This window comes from Neolamprologus multifasciatus, chromosome 5 (assembly GCF_963576455.1).
Source record: "Neolamprologus multifasciatus chromosome 5, fNeoMul1.2, whole genome shotgun sequence".
NCBI classification, from domain to species: domain Eukaryota; kingdom Metazoa; phylum Chordata; class Actinopteri; order Cichliformes; family Cichlidae; genus Neolamprologus; species Neolamprologus multifasciatus.
The window spans coordinates 6,631,299-6,648,306 of record NC_140443.1 but is presented as its reverse complement, the minus strand read 5'-3'; the positions used below and the strand labels follow the sequence as shown (position 1 = coordinate 6,648,306).

Here is a 17,008-nt window from a genome sequence, read left to right as displayed (position 1 = left end):
CAACAATTTGTATGTTCAAAGGGGCAACCACATGGTTTTCAGAATCATCAGGCAAGTAAAATTTTAAATATTTCAGTTTTTGTATTCTTTTTCTTAATGTCACAATGATTAAAAAAATGACACATAGTATAATTAAAGTGATTAAATGACTCATATATTCTTAAAAAAAGCTTAGAAATAAAACAAAATACAGTTTTTACCTGTATGCGACTCTGGGCTGTGATTGGGCAACATAACTGGGTGTTCTGGGTGCTGATAGGCTAATGGAGCAGTGATCGCAGCAGGGCTAATGTTGCTACTGGTTAGGTAGGGGTTGTTGTAGTGATGTGAGTTATAATACGGCGAGTATTGACTCTGACTGTAGCTTGAATACGCTGAAAACTCCTGCCAACACAGACAAGAATATTAGTCAGTGACGTCAAACATCAGTTGATAACCAATTACAGGACTTTTAGAGTTCCCCTTTTATTTCTGCAAATAACTATATACAAAGAAACATTTTGTTCACGCGTTGCTAGCAAGAACTTAGATACTCACTTGTTGTGCAGGGTTGAAAGGGGTTGAACTTGATATTGCATGGGTGCCTTGAAAAATTCCAGATGAGATACCACTACCTAAGGAATGATGCACAGACAAGGGTTAGCTTTAAGGTATAAAACACTCATAAAGGATTAAAAAAAAAAGAAGATACAATTCCAAACTGGAGGGATTTTTGACTCTGCTCCATCTAGCATTGTTGAATCCGCTTCATATATAATTTCGCAAGATCCAATCTGATCTGTGATCTGAGTAGAGGAAGTACTGAGCAGTAAACTTTGACTCCTCTTTGACAGCTAAGTGCTGTAGAAGGTTAGAGTGTGATTTATTATGGACATGACAATACAGGTGGGAAAGTCTCCTGCTCCTGCTGCTCTGGGAATCTTCGAATCTAATCAAGCCAAGGCAAGAATGTCTCCCTCTGAGCGATTTTGCAGCACATTAACGCCGTCTCACCTCGCATCTTCCTGTCAGGTCTGTGCACACTGTTTGTTTGTCTGATTAACTACTTCTCCTGTAATCTTATCACCTTCACCCACAGAACTGGATATATTTCTAATTTTCATTCCATCCCTTTAGTTTAACCATTATCTTGATGTAGCTTTAAAAAAAAAAAGCAAATTAAAATACACTCCCCCCCCCTAAAAAAAATGCAATAATGCTGGCTATTAGCCAAAGAGGATCAAATGAACTTCTACTAACTGTGAAAAGAAAAAGTATGTTGTGTGTGGTTCCTTAAAATGGGGATACTATTTCCTAACAACTTCATGTAAAACAATTACATTTTCAGAATTTACAAACAGACAGTTATGCATGTTATGAACCGAAGAAGGTGACAGTTGACAAATTTTGCAGTCTTTGCTAAACCAGCTGAGTTACAGGCAGTGTTGGGAAGGTTACTTTTAAAATGTATTCCATTACAGAATACAGAATACATGCCCCAAAATGTATTCTGTAACGTATTCCGTTACGTTACTCAATGAGAGTAACGTATTCTGAATACTTTGGATTACTTAATATATTATCATGCTGTTTACAACTACATGAATGTACTATTGCTGGGATTTATTACTGTTACTGAAGGTCCGCGGCTCCGAACCGTAGTAAAGGGACCTCTGACTAATACGGTGGGTTCGTGTCGGGCTCGTAGCCGAAAACTAGCTTTACTTTGTTGTCTGGGTCAACCTTGCTAGCGAGAGACAGAGAGAGGCGTTGAAAGGCTGCTCCAACGGAACTTATTGTTTCGAAGGAAAACACGAACACAGCGTACAGTCGAGTCTTAATAGCTTACTTACAACTGGGCTCGTCAGGCTCTCTTCTTGGCTGCAGTGGTTATTATTATATTTACATGCTTCCAGCTCCCGTTTTTGCTCGATGACAGCTCGTACTTTTCCTTTTTCTCCCTCCCTCGCTCACAGACACATAACGTGTATGGCAGTCCATTCTCCCTGCAGCACGGACTACACTGCCTATGATGCTACATTAGAGCTATACCTGTAGCATTCTGCCTATTAGCTTAGCACAACAACAACAACAGGCGCTCTCTCACCCAGGAAACACGCAGAAAGAGAGCGTCACCCTGTAACCACGGCAACCGTAACGCTGCCGCCTGGAACAACAGAACGTAGCTGTCAAACAAAACCCAAACAGGCCTGACCCGCGACAATATGAAACATGGAAGTACCACCGTGTAATCCATTTATTTCAACAAAGTAACTGTATTCTAAATACCACCTTTTTATACGGTAACTGTAACGGAATACAGTTACTCATATTTTGTATTTTAAATACGTAACGGCGGTACATGTATTCCGTTCCTCCCCAACACTGGTTACAGGACAGTTGTAGTAACTGTAAATTAAAGAAAGGACATTTTTAAAAGCAGTTCGACCTTTTAATGTTCCCATTTTAGAGAAACTAAAAGCCTTTTTTTGTTATGCAGCTTGTTATAGATGATTTTGTCTATTTCCATCTGCATTCATATGAAAAACAGATCAAATGACATGCCTGCTATTTGTTTTATTTCCACCTGTACTGTTTATTGAATGGGTGGTTTTAAGCAATAAGTAATTACATAACAGACACTGCTAGCTTCCTAGCTTCCTATATGTATATATATATACCTTACGTTTACCCTCCATTGTTTCATAAGATCATAAGATGATTGTTTCATAAGATCATTGCTCCTTCTTCACCATGACACAGTGCATGACAAACAGTAGAATAATGACTCAGTGGAAGAATCACAATGAAACGGTCTCAAATAACACAACAGCCTTTAGAGTGACTAAAGGAAAAATATAGGACGTCTCTGGAGTAAACACAAAAAGCTCCCATAGCCCCCATTTGGTTTGAGTTGTACACACAGTGTACAGTAAGTTTTTCTGAAGGCTCTTTGTGGTGTGTGTGTGTAGCTTGCGTATTGTGTGCAGTATAATGGATGACATGGAAACATTCTGAAATCCTACAAACATTTGGTTGTTGTGGCAGTTTATTACCGTTTGAAGTTTTCAGTTAATGATTTATGCATACAAATATTCAAACAACTGTATTTTGTTTGGGAACAGTGTCCTTCAAGCTTTAAGTACACTATGTTAAAAACTGTTTGTTGGTTCAAGGGTGATCTAACAAAGCACAGTCACTAAAGGCTTTGCCGTTTCTGAGAGGTTTCATCAAAAGTGTGTTTACATGAATATTTACATTCCTGTGTAATGCCTCACATCTGAATATTCTCCTAAAAGAAAGTTATATGGAAAAAAAAGATTTAACTTGTCTGTAAAGAGCTGACAAGCAATTGATCTGGAGTCAGTGGGTGAGTGGAGAAAGATAAAGCATGACATTCATATTGGATAACAGAGCACAAATTTAACTGTGTAAAAGACTAGCGATTCTTCTTCGAAGAGGAAGAGTAGGGTAAATTAAAAAGCTATGGAAACAGCTACTCAGTCATCAGTCAGTTAGTCCGTTAACTAACTGAAAGGAAAAGGATCTATCACCATGACTATTTTGGAAATAGAGTAAACTATAGTTATTCACAAACAATGAACTCTGCGTATTCACAACATGACAGTTTAGTGCTCATTTTAACTGCAGCCATGAACTTAGAAATGCTTGTGACAATGCAAGTTCCCAACATTAGATGGCTTTTAACCTTGTACAAAGTCTGTGTGGTGTCTGATTTTGTTGAAGTGAGAATAACACAAGGTGATTATCCCTGCTAGTGAGTAGTCATTTGGTATCCAACCTTATAGACACTTCATCTAGTTCAGTATTAACAACATGACTGATATTAACTGTCTCCTGCTGATACATGTGAGAAATGTCAGTTCTGAACTTGTCTCAACTTGATTTCACCAAAAAAAGAAAAGAAAAAAACAGAACAAAAAACAAAAAAAATTCTTGGTAAACTGTGGCACTTAAAAATTATCCAATCACTGGCAGAAAGATTAAAATTAATACTTTACCAGCTTCAACCGATGCTCTACATACAATACCTTACTTCTAAAATGAAGAATAATTTTTTTTAGTACCATAACTATAATTATCATATGCACCAAATGTTCTTGTCTATTCTTACATGCTGATGAAGAAGAAGAAAGGCAGTAAGATTCAGGAAGTAGTGGGTTGTTATTCTGAAAAATATTCTCGGGACCTGGGATTACTATTGTGAAATCAACTATGTTCTCTAGCCTTAAATGTTTTTAGTTGCTAATGTTATAAAAATTCTTGAGCTAAAAAAAAAAAATCCTATATATTTAAAATGTTTACATTTTGTTAACATTTTAAAATGTTACAATTTTAAGTAGACGTTCTACTTTTCACTAGGAGTTGATTTTAAATACATGGGACGATCACTTTGGTCAATAACCAAACTCACAAAGTCACATGAAATTTGTCGGACGTGGAATGTAAGCAGAGGAACGACTAATGTCATTAATACTATCTGAATTAATTGGTGTATTGTTATATTGTTAAGAACTCATTGGTGTAGAGTGCAAAATAACAGCATTTTAAAAGCACGTCCACTCATCGGTTTATTGCCCTAAATTGTTTCATCTTCTCTTTGTCTCTTTCATTCAGTGGAAAAAGCTCATGCTCTGTCTGCAATATTAAACCCATTCAACCCTCCGTAAAATGCCCCTTAACCTCTCCCCTCTCACACACAAGGTCAATTTCACGCTGGTTTCAAAGCCATAAAGTCGCACTGAGCAAGTCATGCTTTGGGCGCCGGACGACTGAGGAATGCGTACAGCACAGACACACACACTCAATCACAAACACACACAGACATGCATGGGCATAGCGCTGAACAGACTCACGAGCACTACATCTCAGTCAAATCATTTGACTGCCAACAAGACCCTCTGCCTAGTTTTTGTTATCTCTACAATTCATATTTTTCCTCAATCCTCTCATTTTCTCTTCCTATCATCTACATGTTTTTTTTGACTCCCTCTCCGAAGAAACTGACACAAGCGTTTGCATGCTGTGTTGTTGGTCTGAGTGGAGAAAGGGGGCCTGACCCCACGAAAAAGAGGAGGGGTGGGGAGACTTTTGACGCCAGGAGTCCAGACCGCAGCTAATGGAGAACAGGTGTGGCAGAGAGAGGAGAGGAGCTAGGGATGACGGCGAGTATGGATGCTCCATCCAGTAACGCAATATCAGAGATGCCATATAAAAGGTCTGTGCGTTGTTGTGTGCGGTAGCGTGTCCTTAGTTTCAGTACATACGGTGTTTCAGACTAACCATGTGTATGAGAGTAGCTGTAGAGACTTTGACTTGATGGAGTACTGCTGAAGTTGGAGTAGCCCAGTAGTCCTGTCTGTCCTGGTGAGTGACTTAGGCCATCCTCAGTTTTAATATCTAAAATAACATTAAAAAACAGAAAATTAATGTTGCATTCAGGGCAAGACTAACCAACAATGCTGGAAGTTATTTTCATTATCAATTATACCAAACACGCTATTACTAGAGTTTCGATGTTGAAATCAGAAAATGGTTTTGTCTAATTCATGGTAATCAGTTGAGCTAATTAAACCTACAGAGCACACTGAGGTTGACTATCAAGGTTTGACGTTTGAGTGTCTAGATTGGTCCATCTCTTGAAATCCATTTTCCTGAACAGAGCCTACACAGATTAACCATAATGCTACAACAAGTGACAAGTGATGAGATCAGCTTGTTATAACGCAGTGTTCTGCTGGTAAGCCTGTGGTTCTGGCCTTCCTGGATGTTAGTTTGCTACATGCCACCCACTTCGACACATGTTCACCCCTTCAAAGGCAGCAGTCTAGAACAATGCACCTCACGACCTGCAAAAACTCCACAGAAACAGCTCTAAGGACGCATCAAAGACCCAAAAGTAATCATTTGGCCCCTGATCCTTCCAAACCCTAGTCAAATCAACCAATCTGCGGGATGCCTAGAACAAACTGTTCCACTCAGCCTCAAACATCACAAGACGCAGCCAGAGAGCTTGTGTCTATGCCCTGACCAATCGCAGCTGTTTTGACTTGAATGAGAAAGACCCACAAAATGTTGTTTTAATGCTGTGTAAGTAAAATGGCAATTTATCTTCGTAGCACAATGCCCTGGTTTGTTGTGTATATTACAAAATGTTTGTTCCCCTAGTGTCCACCTCAAGTCACTGTTTTAGAATGTCATTGCCTTGTATATTCATAACACCACGTTTGTTTGTACTTACTGTAAGATGGCATGCTGTAGCCCTGTGTGTGGTGCGTGTACGATGCGTATGGTCCTGCAGGTTGGAGGGCAGGGCTGTACTGAGTCTGTCCATATGCTGCCATGACAATGATCCTGGAGAGGGATGAAAAAAAAAAAAAAGAGGAAACTTTTGTTAGCGAGTTTGACTTCTCTGTTTTTGTCATGTTAGAAAGGGGAAGAATGGGTGGCTGCCAGGAATCTTTGATAAAATTGAAAGATATGCGTTGTTGTTTTTTTGTTTTGGTCTCTTTGCTTTGTCTGTTATTAAAAGCTTAAAAACTTAAATCAAAATAAAAAAAAAGTTAAATGAAAGAAAAGGTGAGCTATAGCAATTTCCAGAATCGCAAATTTAAATTTTTGTACTTTACCAGCATAGCTTTGCTTAACCCATAGATAAAAATAATCCTTATTTGTCTTAAACAGTTCAGATCCTCAGTTTATCCACGGGCTAAAACAAGCTGTTTTTGCTCCTATTGCCTTTTAGTGTAGGTCCCTTTAAACAAGCTTTCTTTTGATTGGCTGCCTCTTGCAAACATAAGATGGCTTGGTCTTCTGTGCTCATAGCCGGAGCTGTGTGAACTGGTATTTTGAAGAGTCTGAAACCCATGTCTACAGTTCATTTGATCATATGCACGCTTTATATAATAAGGTAAAGACATCACAAAAATAGAAAGAAAACCACAACAATCAGATGATCCTTCAAGAGCAAGCACTTGGTAACAGTGTGAAGGAAAAACTCAATTCTATCAGGACAAACCTTCAGACAGAACCAGACTCAAAGAGAGTTTAATAATAACTAATGATTATATACAAAGTGGAGAATAAAAAAGTAGAGTGAAAAGAGGAGATAAGGAGAAATACTCCTCTGCAAGATAACTATGGGAAAGTTCAGAGTCACCTGATCCAGTCCTAACTACAAGCTTTATCAAAAAGTCCTAATCTTAGTTCACTTTTAATTTTAGTGGCGAATGTCATTAAAACAATACCTGAGGATGTGTAATGTCCTTGGATTAGATAATAAGAAGCCCTGTGAAATGAAGCAAGAGTGGACACTGTTAGAAAAAAAAGCCATGAGATCAGCCAAGAAAAAGACAATATTACTCAAAGGAATGGTTATAAACATATAAATACAGTTATGATAAGACGTTTATTCATTATGTAACAAACTTCTCAGTAATTACTCAGGCAGACTGCATGCCTTTGTAGTTTGGTTCTCTTACCTGCTCCTGTAGAGAGAGAGCTTAAATCTCTTTATCCTCTCACACTGGTGTTTGTCAGGTTTCTTTCAGTCGTCAACTATCCTGTGGAAACAATAGTGAATACATACCATCAGGACATAGTCATGCAGGTTACTGACATGCGTCAAGCGCTGTTGAAGCAAAACAAGCAGAAAAAAAATATTTTATTCATGCAAACAGTTCAAAAGGTGAACAGGTTTAACCCTTTAAGAACTACCATAGAACCAAGTCCGCCAGAGCTTATATTATATTTTTACATGTTGTAGTGCCATTTTTGGGAGCATTTCAAGTTGCTATACATCAATACAACCATTATAGCCCAAATTTTAATAATATGTATGCATTAAGTGCATAATAATTACATAAATTGCAAAAAAGTGCAATAAACTACAAAAAAAATTGAAAATCGTTTTTATTTTTTTAACATATATTTCTAGTTAGAGAAATTTAAGAGGCTTATCCCTCAAAACTGTAAATACAAAAAAGTTGCCCAAAATAGTTTCCCACCACAGGAAATTTATTTTGAGTGTCTTCATAGTTTTATTTTTCAGATACACCAATTTCTATGTACTGCAGGAAAAACAAAAATAAATATTATAGTGCGAATTTGCAAAAAAAAACAGCATGTGCATCAAAATAAACTATTTCCAGCAGTGCAATATGAGTCCTAAGCATCCCAGAAACGACACAGAAAGTCATAAAGTCAAAGATAACTTTTAAAAACACCAGTATAGGCTCATGAGGCCCTGATAGTAAAAAAAACTACTTTCCGCGAAAATGACCTCACTTCCGGTTTCGGCCAGGTAATGGCGGACATGCAATAGTTCGCGCTGACGTCTATTCCAACTAGGAAGTGTTATGAACAGCTGACCGGATCGGCAAAGCGTGTTTCTGGAATATTATGTTTTTGTTGCTGCAAGCGCTTTTTATGCAGTTTTTGCAAAGCTATATGTGGAAGGAAACCGTGACCTAGGACAAGCTGATGGCATAAGATGTAAGTACAACTCCTCCGGTTTCATATGCAAAAAAAATTATTGCTCTAGCTTACGTAGTTGCAGAGCTACCGGGATTTAAAAATAGTTAAGCAAAACAAAGGGTGCCCGCTCTGACCAGTTTTAAAGGTTTAAAGAAAACAAAGACTCAGGGAGAGAGATTAAGCTAAATGTAGCATTGATGTGAAGCCATTGTCACAGTGACTTCAGACAGTCAAATAAAGGATCTGAAAGTCAAATGAGGAGTTACAGAAACCAGGTACAACTGTTTCTAAGGTTGTTGTTTTTTTGCAAAGTAGCTTGCTTTAACCTTTCAAACTTCAGACTCTCCTGCCTGACACCTGTGCCATGCAAATTGTGTGTTGCTACATAGGGAAAAGTTCACAAACCAGTGGGGGTGGATAGGGTTTTCAACAGAAAGCTGTTAAACAGAATTTCTCATGTCTGTTGGCTGACGTGGTGGGACAATAGAGCTGATGAGTAAACACGATGGCATGACAAAATAATGACATGAGGAGAGGAAAAATTTTGCAAGATATTTTTCCCTTGAGCTACAGTAGCTCTTAAATTTACTTGCTTCTCTTGGGTAAATTGAAGGTGTTTTTAGGGTCTACCTTATAATATAAAGCACCTTGAGGTGATTGTTGTTGCGATTCGGCGCTGTATAAATAAAATTGAATTGAATGCTGCAAATTAATACGAGAAATATGATAACATATTGCTTTATTGGATAGTGAAATCATTCTGAAATCACTCAATTAACCACAACCAGATCGATATGGCCTTTTTGATTTTCCTGTCAATTTACAGATAATTGGATATATCAGTGTAATGTGATAGGAGAGTTGATTAGAAGATGTACAATTGATAGGTCCCACCTAATTGACAAAAGCAATAAAAATAAGAAAAAAGGATTCTGTAAAGTGGGCTGATGGTTAGACAAAATCTGCACATATAAGTTAAAGGAGGAAGCTGAATGAGGTCAGTCTGCCCAACAGAACTCCTACTATGCTGGGAAAATGTCAAAATGCTATCTGTGTTAGACATATCAGATCAAAATGAAGAGGATCCACTAAGAAATGTCTTTACAAGTTTGCTGTGAAAGTACAGTTACAGTGCATCCTACTTCTTTGTAAAGAAGTAAAACAAAAACTGCCTGCCAAGTCTTATCGCCTGACATCAATGCAGACCTCTCTAAGTCTCTTATGGCTATACAGGAAAAAAAATCCTGCAGCCATATTCCCAAATGTTGTTGAAAACAATTTCTGAAGAATGAACTCTGCTAAAATGTTGATGTATGTGTGCGTATTGTCCCAGTAGCCAAGTAGGTGTCAGAGCAGTGAAGAAAAGCGTGACTAAATGCTATGGTTGCCTGTTGTTCCGCACAATCTTGTTCCTATGTAAATATATGACTACATTTGCAATAACCTGAACTATTTTATTAATTTTAGATGCTCTTTTTGTCTCCCCCTCCCCCTCTCTCTTTTTGCCTTAGGCCATTGCAATCTGGCAAAGCTGTAGCTAACTGCCTGACCTCCAACCTCACTGACAACACACTGACAGAGACAGATGACAGTGATGAATTATAAGAGAAACTAAGTTTCAGAGTAGCAGAGATATGACCGAGAAGGAAGACTGAAGTGGCAGAACTTAAAGATATACCGTTAGTGGCTTCACAAAATCACAGGCAAAATGCATTATTTACAAATAGCGCACTCGCAGCCACAAGGACTTACTAGATCCATTTGTAGGTCTATAGTATTGACCTTACCTTAAACATACATACATGCGATATAGGTTATTTCTTTTCCTTCTATTAGTAAATATGTTACAACCACAGCTTAAAAGCATAAAATTGTATCTGAATTGTTTTCATCTCAATTTGAAATCTAAAAATCAGGCTTTGCAGTTTAGATGCAATCAGTAACCTTTGTTTAAGTCCTTGCAGCCTAATCTGACCCTTATCACAGGCAGACTGTGAAGCTCAGTATGATGACACTGATACTGCAGTGCAGAAGAAAAATAAGGGAAGTTCTGTTGTGCTTTGCATTTCCTAGTACTTTCCAGGGAGTAAAACAAAAAGCAACGTCTGTTCAGAGTCCTCTTGACTTTAGTTGTAACAGTCCTGTATACATACACCCACACAGACACACACATGCACGTACACGCAAACACAAAAACTGTATGAAAGCCAAGGCACTTCCTGGTTCAGGTTGAGGCCTGGGATGAGGGCGGCCAAGGCCATGGGAACTACAGGACACCGGAGGGAAGATGAGCGGCGCTCAACAGAGATGTGGAAGGCCAAGAACTGAAACCGAAGCTAAAACAAACCCAGCAATGCTACAGGGGGCCGCGAGGCCACAAGGTCTGTCTCACCAGCTTCACCTGGGTCTCAGAGTTCTGCTAGACCTCGGCTTATTTCACGGGTATCAAATTCTAGCCTTTGTGGAGTGTATTGTGCTTTAGGTTGGAATGTCATTTGGGAAAATAAAAGGAAAACATCTGTTTATGCAGATTTACCTTTTATTAAGTAAAGCCACAGATTTGACTCACACTAAGCCGACTTACATAATAAACTAGGTTCGGTTATTAAGGTGTTGTCATGTTCAAGAAACTGGTTTCTATGACATGTTATCACATCTGGACAAAAATCAACAAAAAACAAACAAACAAAAACAAACTACTAGTAAGGTTTGGTATTTTAACTAGGTGACCTCACCAGATGCTGTAGCTGGTGGCAATTTCCAATGCAAGGTGTGTTCCCTATCTTATTTACATTAGTCAGACATTTACGTCACCAGTGTCTGCCTAGTGTTGACAGTGTAAATATGTATGCATACGTCTGGCTGTCTGACGTATGCATACAAAGTCTTGATATGACTTTATAGTAAGATTCTGGTTACAGCCTGAGGTGACCCGCGGATGGTCTGACCTTATTTATTGGTTTTCAATCATAAGTTTGAAAAGGTGATTTGGTGGTCTCTGGTCATGCCATATGGAACCCCACCTGGAGCCCTCAATTTGTACAGTCCGCATAAGTGCCTGGGGGAATTTGGGGGGGCTGTTTCGCTGTTGCACACAAACCTCTCTCTCAGCTGCTGATAAAAGACATTGAACAAGGTCCCACTATTTGGATTTATGTCAATGTTTTGGGGAGGAACTTGATGCCATCTGCCAACCACTGCCCCGTTTAAACATTTTCGGCACACAACTTAGAGTTCAGCAGACTACAGAAAACAGGAAAATATATGGATATTTATGTTCAGAACTTTTTTTGTATATTTAATAATAAAAAAAACCCTACATCCATCCACAAGTAAAAACAAAGCCAACAGTTCCAAATCTAAATGAACACAAGATGATTTAGTACACATGTGGGAAAACACTGTTGTTTTTCCTGACATCTTCATGATTTTTTTTCCTTTTGGTATTATGATGATAAAAAGCCCTTTCAGAGCCTGCAAACTCTGTCCAGTAATGCTGGAAAATCTTTCAGTAAACAGAGCGCAAACTTCATGCAAATCTGCAACTTTCCATCCAGGGACTGAGCCTGGTCTGGCACTTATTTTCTTTATCAATTATGTCCGCTGATTATTTTCCTAAGTAAACATGTGCACTAAATGTTCTAAAATATGCACATCTTTGAATTGCTTGCTTTGTCTCATAATTTACATTTGTTTGTTTTTTTGTCCAAGTTTCCAATTTTCAAAAGAGATAAGCTGTAACAGTGTTATTGTTTCATTGGAAGAAAACATGGATATTAAAATATTAGTAAATTACTTTAGCACCCCATTTTTATGCTTATTTTCTATATGTGATTTGCTACCGCTGGCTGTTATTGCTATAACTACATGATTAAAGCAATGGCTACTCACAAAAAAACAGTCCATCAGCAACCGTTTAATTGTAACACTTGGAAAAACCATACAGAAATGTTTTTGTTGACTCCATACAAAGTTTGATATTTGCTAACACTACAAAAAACAAAGACACGTGCGCAAGATAGTTCCACATGTTGCAGTAGAAATGGTCCTGTCAGGTATTTCGTAGTTTTCATGCAATCACTCCCTTCTTACCCCAACTTATCTACAATATTTACAATATCAACAAAAAAACCTTAACTTTCGTAACCACTTTAAGATTAGGGCTGCCACGATTAGTCGACTAGTCACGATTACGTCGACTATCAAAATTGTCGACGACTGATTTAATAGTCGACGCGTCGTTTGAAGCTTTGTAAGATCACAAAAGACGCAGGAATAAGTAGTAGGATTTAAGAGTGTAATAACAGACTGAAACAGAAGATGGCAGCACTGCATGTACAAGGATGCCAGCTGCCGTTAAACCCCGAAGAAGAAGAAGAAGAAGAAGAAGAAGAAATTGTGTCCCAGAATTCATAGCGCAGCCCAGCTCAGTTTCCAACAATGCCGGCAGCTACTTAGTTTTAATATTACTCTTATTATTCTTTCTGGGTCACAAAATAAACGTTTAACATACTTTCAGGCGAGAATGTAGCTGTGTAAACCTCAAATATCTGCTCAGTTTATCAAGACATCACATATTTTCAAAAGCGCTCCGACGTTTTCGGAGACGTCTGTTACCCACTAGCTCGATAGCTAGCCGGGGGCAAGGCTCACTAGAGCCCATGAGAACACCGGACTCCCGGCAAATCGTTTTCAAACCCACCGCCGTCTTTCGCTACTCAGGTTAAACATATATAAGTCACTTAGATAACTTAAAAATGTTATTGTTTGGCTTTTTTTTTAGTATTTTATTTGTTCCTGAGTGAATCGGTTTGGCTGAGATTAAAGTTATAGTTTTTACACAGCTGAATAAACTTCAAGCAGACAGCTGATTATCAGAAGTGTGAGATGCTCGAGAATATACTCCGGTGTCCTGTTATATTTTAGATAGCAAGGAGTTTATTAAACTTCACCGAAACAATCTGCAAATTTCATTAAAATTTAATAAACTATCATCTTGTCTTTATTTTTAGTTAGCACATACCTTAAACACTTAAAGCTGTAAGCTAATGATAGTTATATAAGAGCAGATGTTGCTGGTGCAATAAGCTGTACGTTTTAAGTCCAGTGGATGCATGATCTGATTAGTCGACTAATCGCAAAAATAATCGGTGACTAGTCGACTATCAAAATAATCGTTTGTGGCAGCCCTATTTAAGACATAAAGTTTTATCTCATCTTACATACACAAATGATTAAAATAAAGACTATTGATTACCTCAGCTTTTTTCTGTCTCCTTTTTTTCTTGAGATAACAAAACAGACACAATCGAATACAATTGAATGGTGACGCTATTCAACTATGTTCATTTAAAACTGATATAGACAGGGGACTCCTTTGAAGGAAACAGAAGTGATTCTGCAAGCGGCTTCAATTAACCTCTGGCAACAGTGAACCTGTTGTCAACTCTGTGTACACTCTGTAACTTTACCTTCAAGACTTGGTGTTTTGTCTTTTTCACTTGACTAACTCCAACAACAGCACTGCTTGAATGTCAGCAGTCCACTCCGTCTCTTGGTAATCAAAGCTTTTTTATTCGACACTACTGGCACCTTTATCCCGATTTGTCAAACACGCGCTCTTTCCCCCGTTCTACATTTCTGCTCATTTCAGCTTGCATTTGTTTCTTTGCAAACTCGATTCCCTCCCTGTGTTCAAGGGACAACACTTATAATATCCCTTAAAATTTCCCCCTGTAATATTGCCAAAGCCAAGAAGGACCACCTACGCCAAAACAAGTGCCCCAGGACAGGGGTCAGAGAGGGGGACAGCTGGCAGACCTCCCAGCAGCCTAGAGGAGTGGGTGTGGGTTGGAGAACTGGGCAACATGCCATTATGTGTACAAATTTGGTCTGTACGCCACACTTAATGAAGCACAACGAGAAGATGTCAAGTTGTGCGTCTAAGAGCAAATAAACTGACTAAACGGCTAAAAAAAAATTTGGTTCTGCGCCAAATACAAACGCACTCTTTTTAGTGCAGCAAATTAGAAAGCTTTGCAATGACACAGCGAAGTCCGGTTCTAACACTGCTGTAGCCTTAAATTCATGTCATTAAAGCTGCTTGACTCCCAGTGAGAGTGAGAGAGAGAAGAGAGAGGCTGAGGAGAAAGGGACAAACAGAAGCCATAAGACATCAAGAGCTGCACAGCTGTGAAGGAATATCATAAAATCGGTGCCGATAAAGTCAGGAAGAGCAGAGCTTCCTATGAAAATATTTATCATTCCAGAAACGTTTGGCTACAGAGGGGTTTGGAATTAATTTGTGTTTTCTTAAGAGGGGGTGCCTTCAGTTCAGGATGGGGAATTCTCTACAACTCGGGACTTTTTGGGTTCCTGCTTATTCACAATTTATTAGAGCTAGTAATAAGAACCGTGAAGTCTGAGGAAACAGGGAGAAGAGAAAGAGGCAGAGGGAGAAAGACTGTGAGGGGCTCGGGTCAGCTATAGAGAAGAAATCCAGAAATGGGGCCTAATGTTATTAGGAGACACACAACAGTGTTAAATCAAACATGCTCGAGCACAAACGTTGTGAATGTGGTTTGAGTCAGCATCCCTGTCGCCTCCATCAGACCCCTGGATATTTATGGAGATTGAAATAGAGGTAGCAGGAGATTCTAATGTATGGATGGTTGGGGATCTGAATTTCACACACCAACTATCTAAAGTAAGACTCCCGCTTTGGAACAGAGACAACTGACAGTAAGTGGCAGGCGAGAGATATGCCAACTAGGCTTTATAAAATTCAGAGTGCTGGTATATAAGGAACATATTTTCATGTCCCACTTATATTAAAAAAAGATCTCTGCAAACAAAATGTAATTGTTTAACTTATTAAAGTTTAAATGTACATTTTTAAAAATATTTCCTAATTAACATATATATATATATGTTTTATCTATATATCATGGCAAAAGTCTACTAGAAATCTAAGACAATGCAACGTCAGACTTTTTTCATGTCAATACATTTATTTTACAGGAGTTTGCTAAAACCAGAGGACCCCATTACTCATTACTCTTCCAACCCTGCAACCGATAGAAATGTCTAAAAGTAATTTGAATGACTGGCAAAACAGAAGAGCGAGTTTTCTAGTCTGGAGCAATGAAGGAGTCCTTGACAAATATGAATACCAGTCTTTGAAAAACGCTAACGGGGAGGCTCCCCTAATTTACTCATTGAGGGTCATTGCGTGGCTGCTACACGGGTGTCAGTGATTTGGGTGTAATCTTCTGTACTTATAGGCCCGAGCAAAAATTAGTCCGCGGACTCAAAGCCCACCAAGAAAAACAAAAGGAGCTCAATCTAAAGAGAAGGCACCTCACACACTTCTGCCCCAGTTTTTTTAATGGCTTGACAAGACACAAAATAGCAGTTTTGCTGATGGTTATTTGGGGATTTTCTACTGCTGGGAAATATTTTTAAGAATTATAGTTAAACGCTTAATCAGTTAGAATGTACTATTCTCAGCCCATAGGATTTTTACAATACCCTGAAACAAACAAACAAACAAAAACAAAACTAACCAGTTTTACTTGTATATGGCGCGGAATTTTTCCGCTTTAGAAAACATTTGTCCCTACACAAATAGGAATGGTGCCAAGTACTGTTTGTATCACGGCTTTGAAGATTCCTATAATTATACATTACATTTGGGCTATGTCTTATTTTTAAAAATCTAATTATAACACAATATATAAAAACAAACATTTTAACCATACCAATAATACCGTCATTATATTACCCTAATTGTGTAATCATAATAATAATAATAATAATAATAATTATAATTTTAAAATAGCCAAACAAGGAAAAAAAATATAACAGTGTAGCTGAAATATTATGCCGTAAATTTACTTTAGTATACACTTTTCACTGGTACGGTTTGAAAAAAGGGGGAAAAAGAAAAAAAGAAAAACTCTCTTAACGGGACAAATTATGCTTTCTGTAATATTTATCTCAAAAGCTCTCAGTCAGACTTGGAAGTATCAGGAAATACATAAAAATTCGCAGCGAAACAGATGAGCATCAAACTCTGCGGATTGTTTGCTTTAAATCAGTAAATCCATGAAGTGATATGTAATGATATGATGCCTTATTGCATAAATAAATAAATAAATAAAAGACAGAAAACAACGTATATCAAACTTACCATAATTCAGAATAAGGCATATGCAGGAAAAATCCGATTACCGATCAGAGCCTCTCCATGCCCAGAAGAGAGCCCGCAGGTCTTTCCCCCAAGTGTCCCAGGAAATCAGTGACAACACGCTCCTGTTGACTCGGAGCTCCCGAGATGAGGAGGAAGAAAAAGCGGACGCTTTAAATCGAGGGGCTCTAGGTGACAGCTTTCTGTAGACACTGACTCGCATCGATCTCTCTTCTCGCACTCTGCAGCTTCAGGAGCGTGTTTGCTTTCCCGGCGGTGGGGAAGCGGTGTTAAGTAAATGAGCTAGATTCCTGGTTCCTCCTCCTCCTACTACTACCGAAGAAG

At 38.4% G+C, this 17,008-nt stretch overlaps 1 protein-coding gene across 2 annotated transcripts in view; it reads right to left on the bottom strand.

Moving 5' to 3' along the window:
- eya2 (EYA transcriptional coactivator and phosphatase 2) overlaps nucleotides 1-17,008 on the bottom strand; it is a 27,517-nt gene extending 10,509 nt beyond the window's left edge. The window contains exons 1-7 of one of the 2 annotated variants that reach the window (XM_085161347.1): nucleotides 16,667-17,006; nucleotides 7,482-7,562; nucleotides 7,248-7,288; nucleotides 6,242-6,354; nucleotides 5,284-5,400; nucleotides 538-614; nucleotides 201-384 (exon numbers count right to left, since the gene is read on the bottom strand). In XM_085161347.1, the coding sequence (XP_085017473.1) occupies nucleotides 201-384; nucleotides 538-614; nucleotides 5,284-5,400; nucleotides 6,242-6,344 (481 nt within the window). In that variant the 5' untranslated portion in view covers nucleotides 6,345-6,354; nucleotides 7,248-7,288; nucleotides 7,482-7,562; nucleotides 16,667-17,006. Of the gene's footprint in view, nucleotides 1-200; nucleotides 385-537; nucleotides 615-5,283; nucleotides 5,401-6,241; nucleotides 6,355-7,247; nucleotides 7,289-7,481; nucleotides 7,563-16,666 lie in introns of both variants that reach the window. The other variant, XM_085161348.1, reaches the window with a different exon arrangement.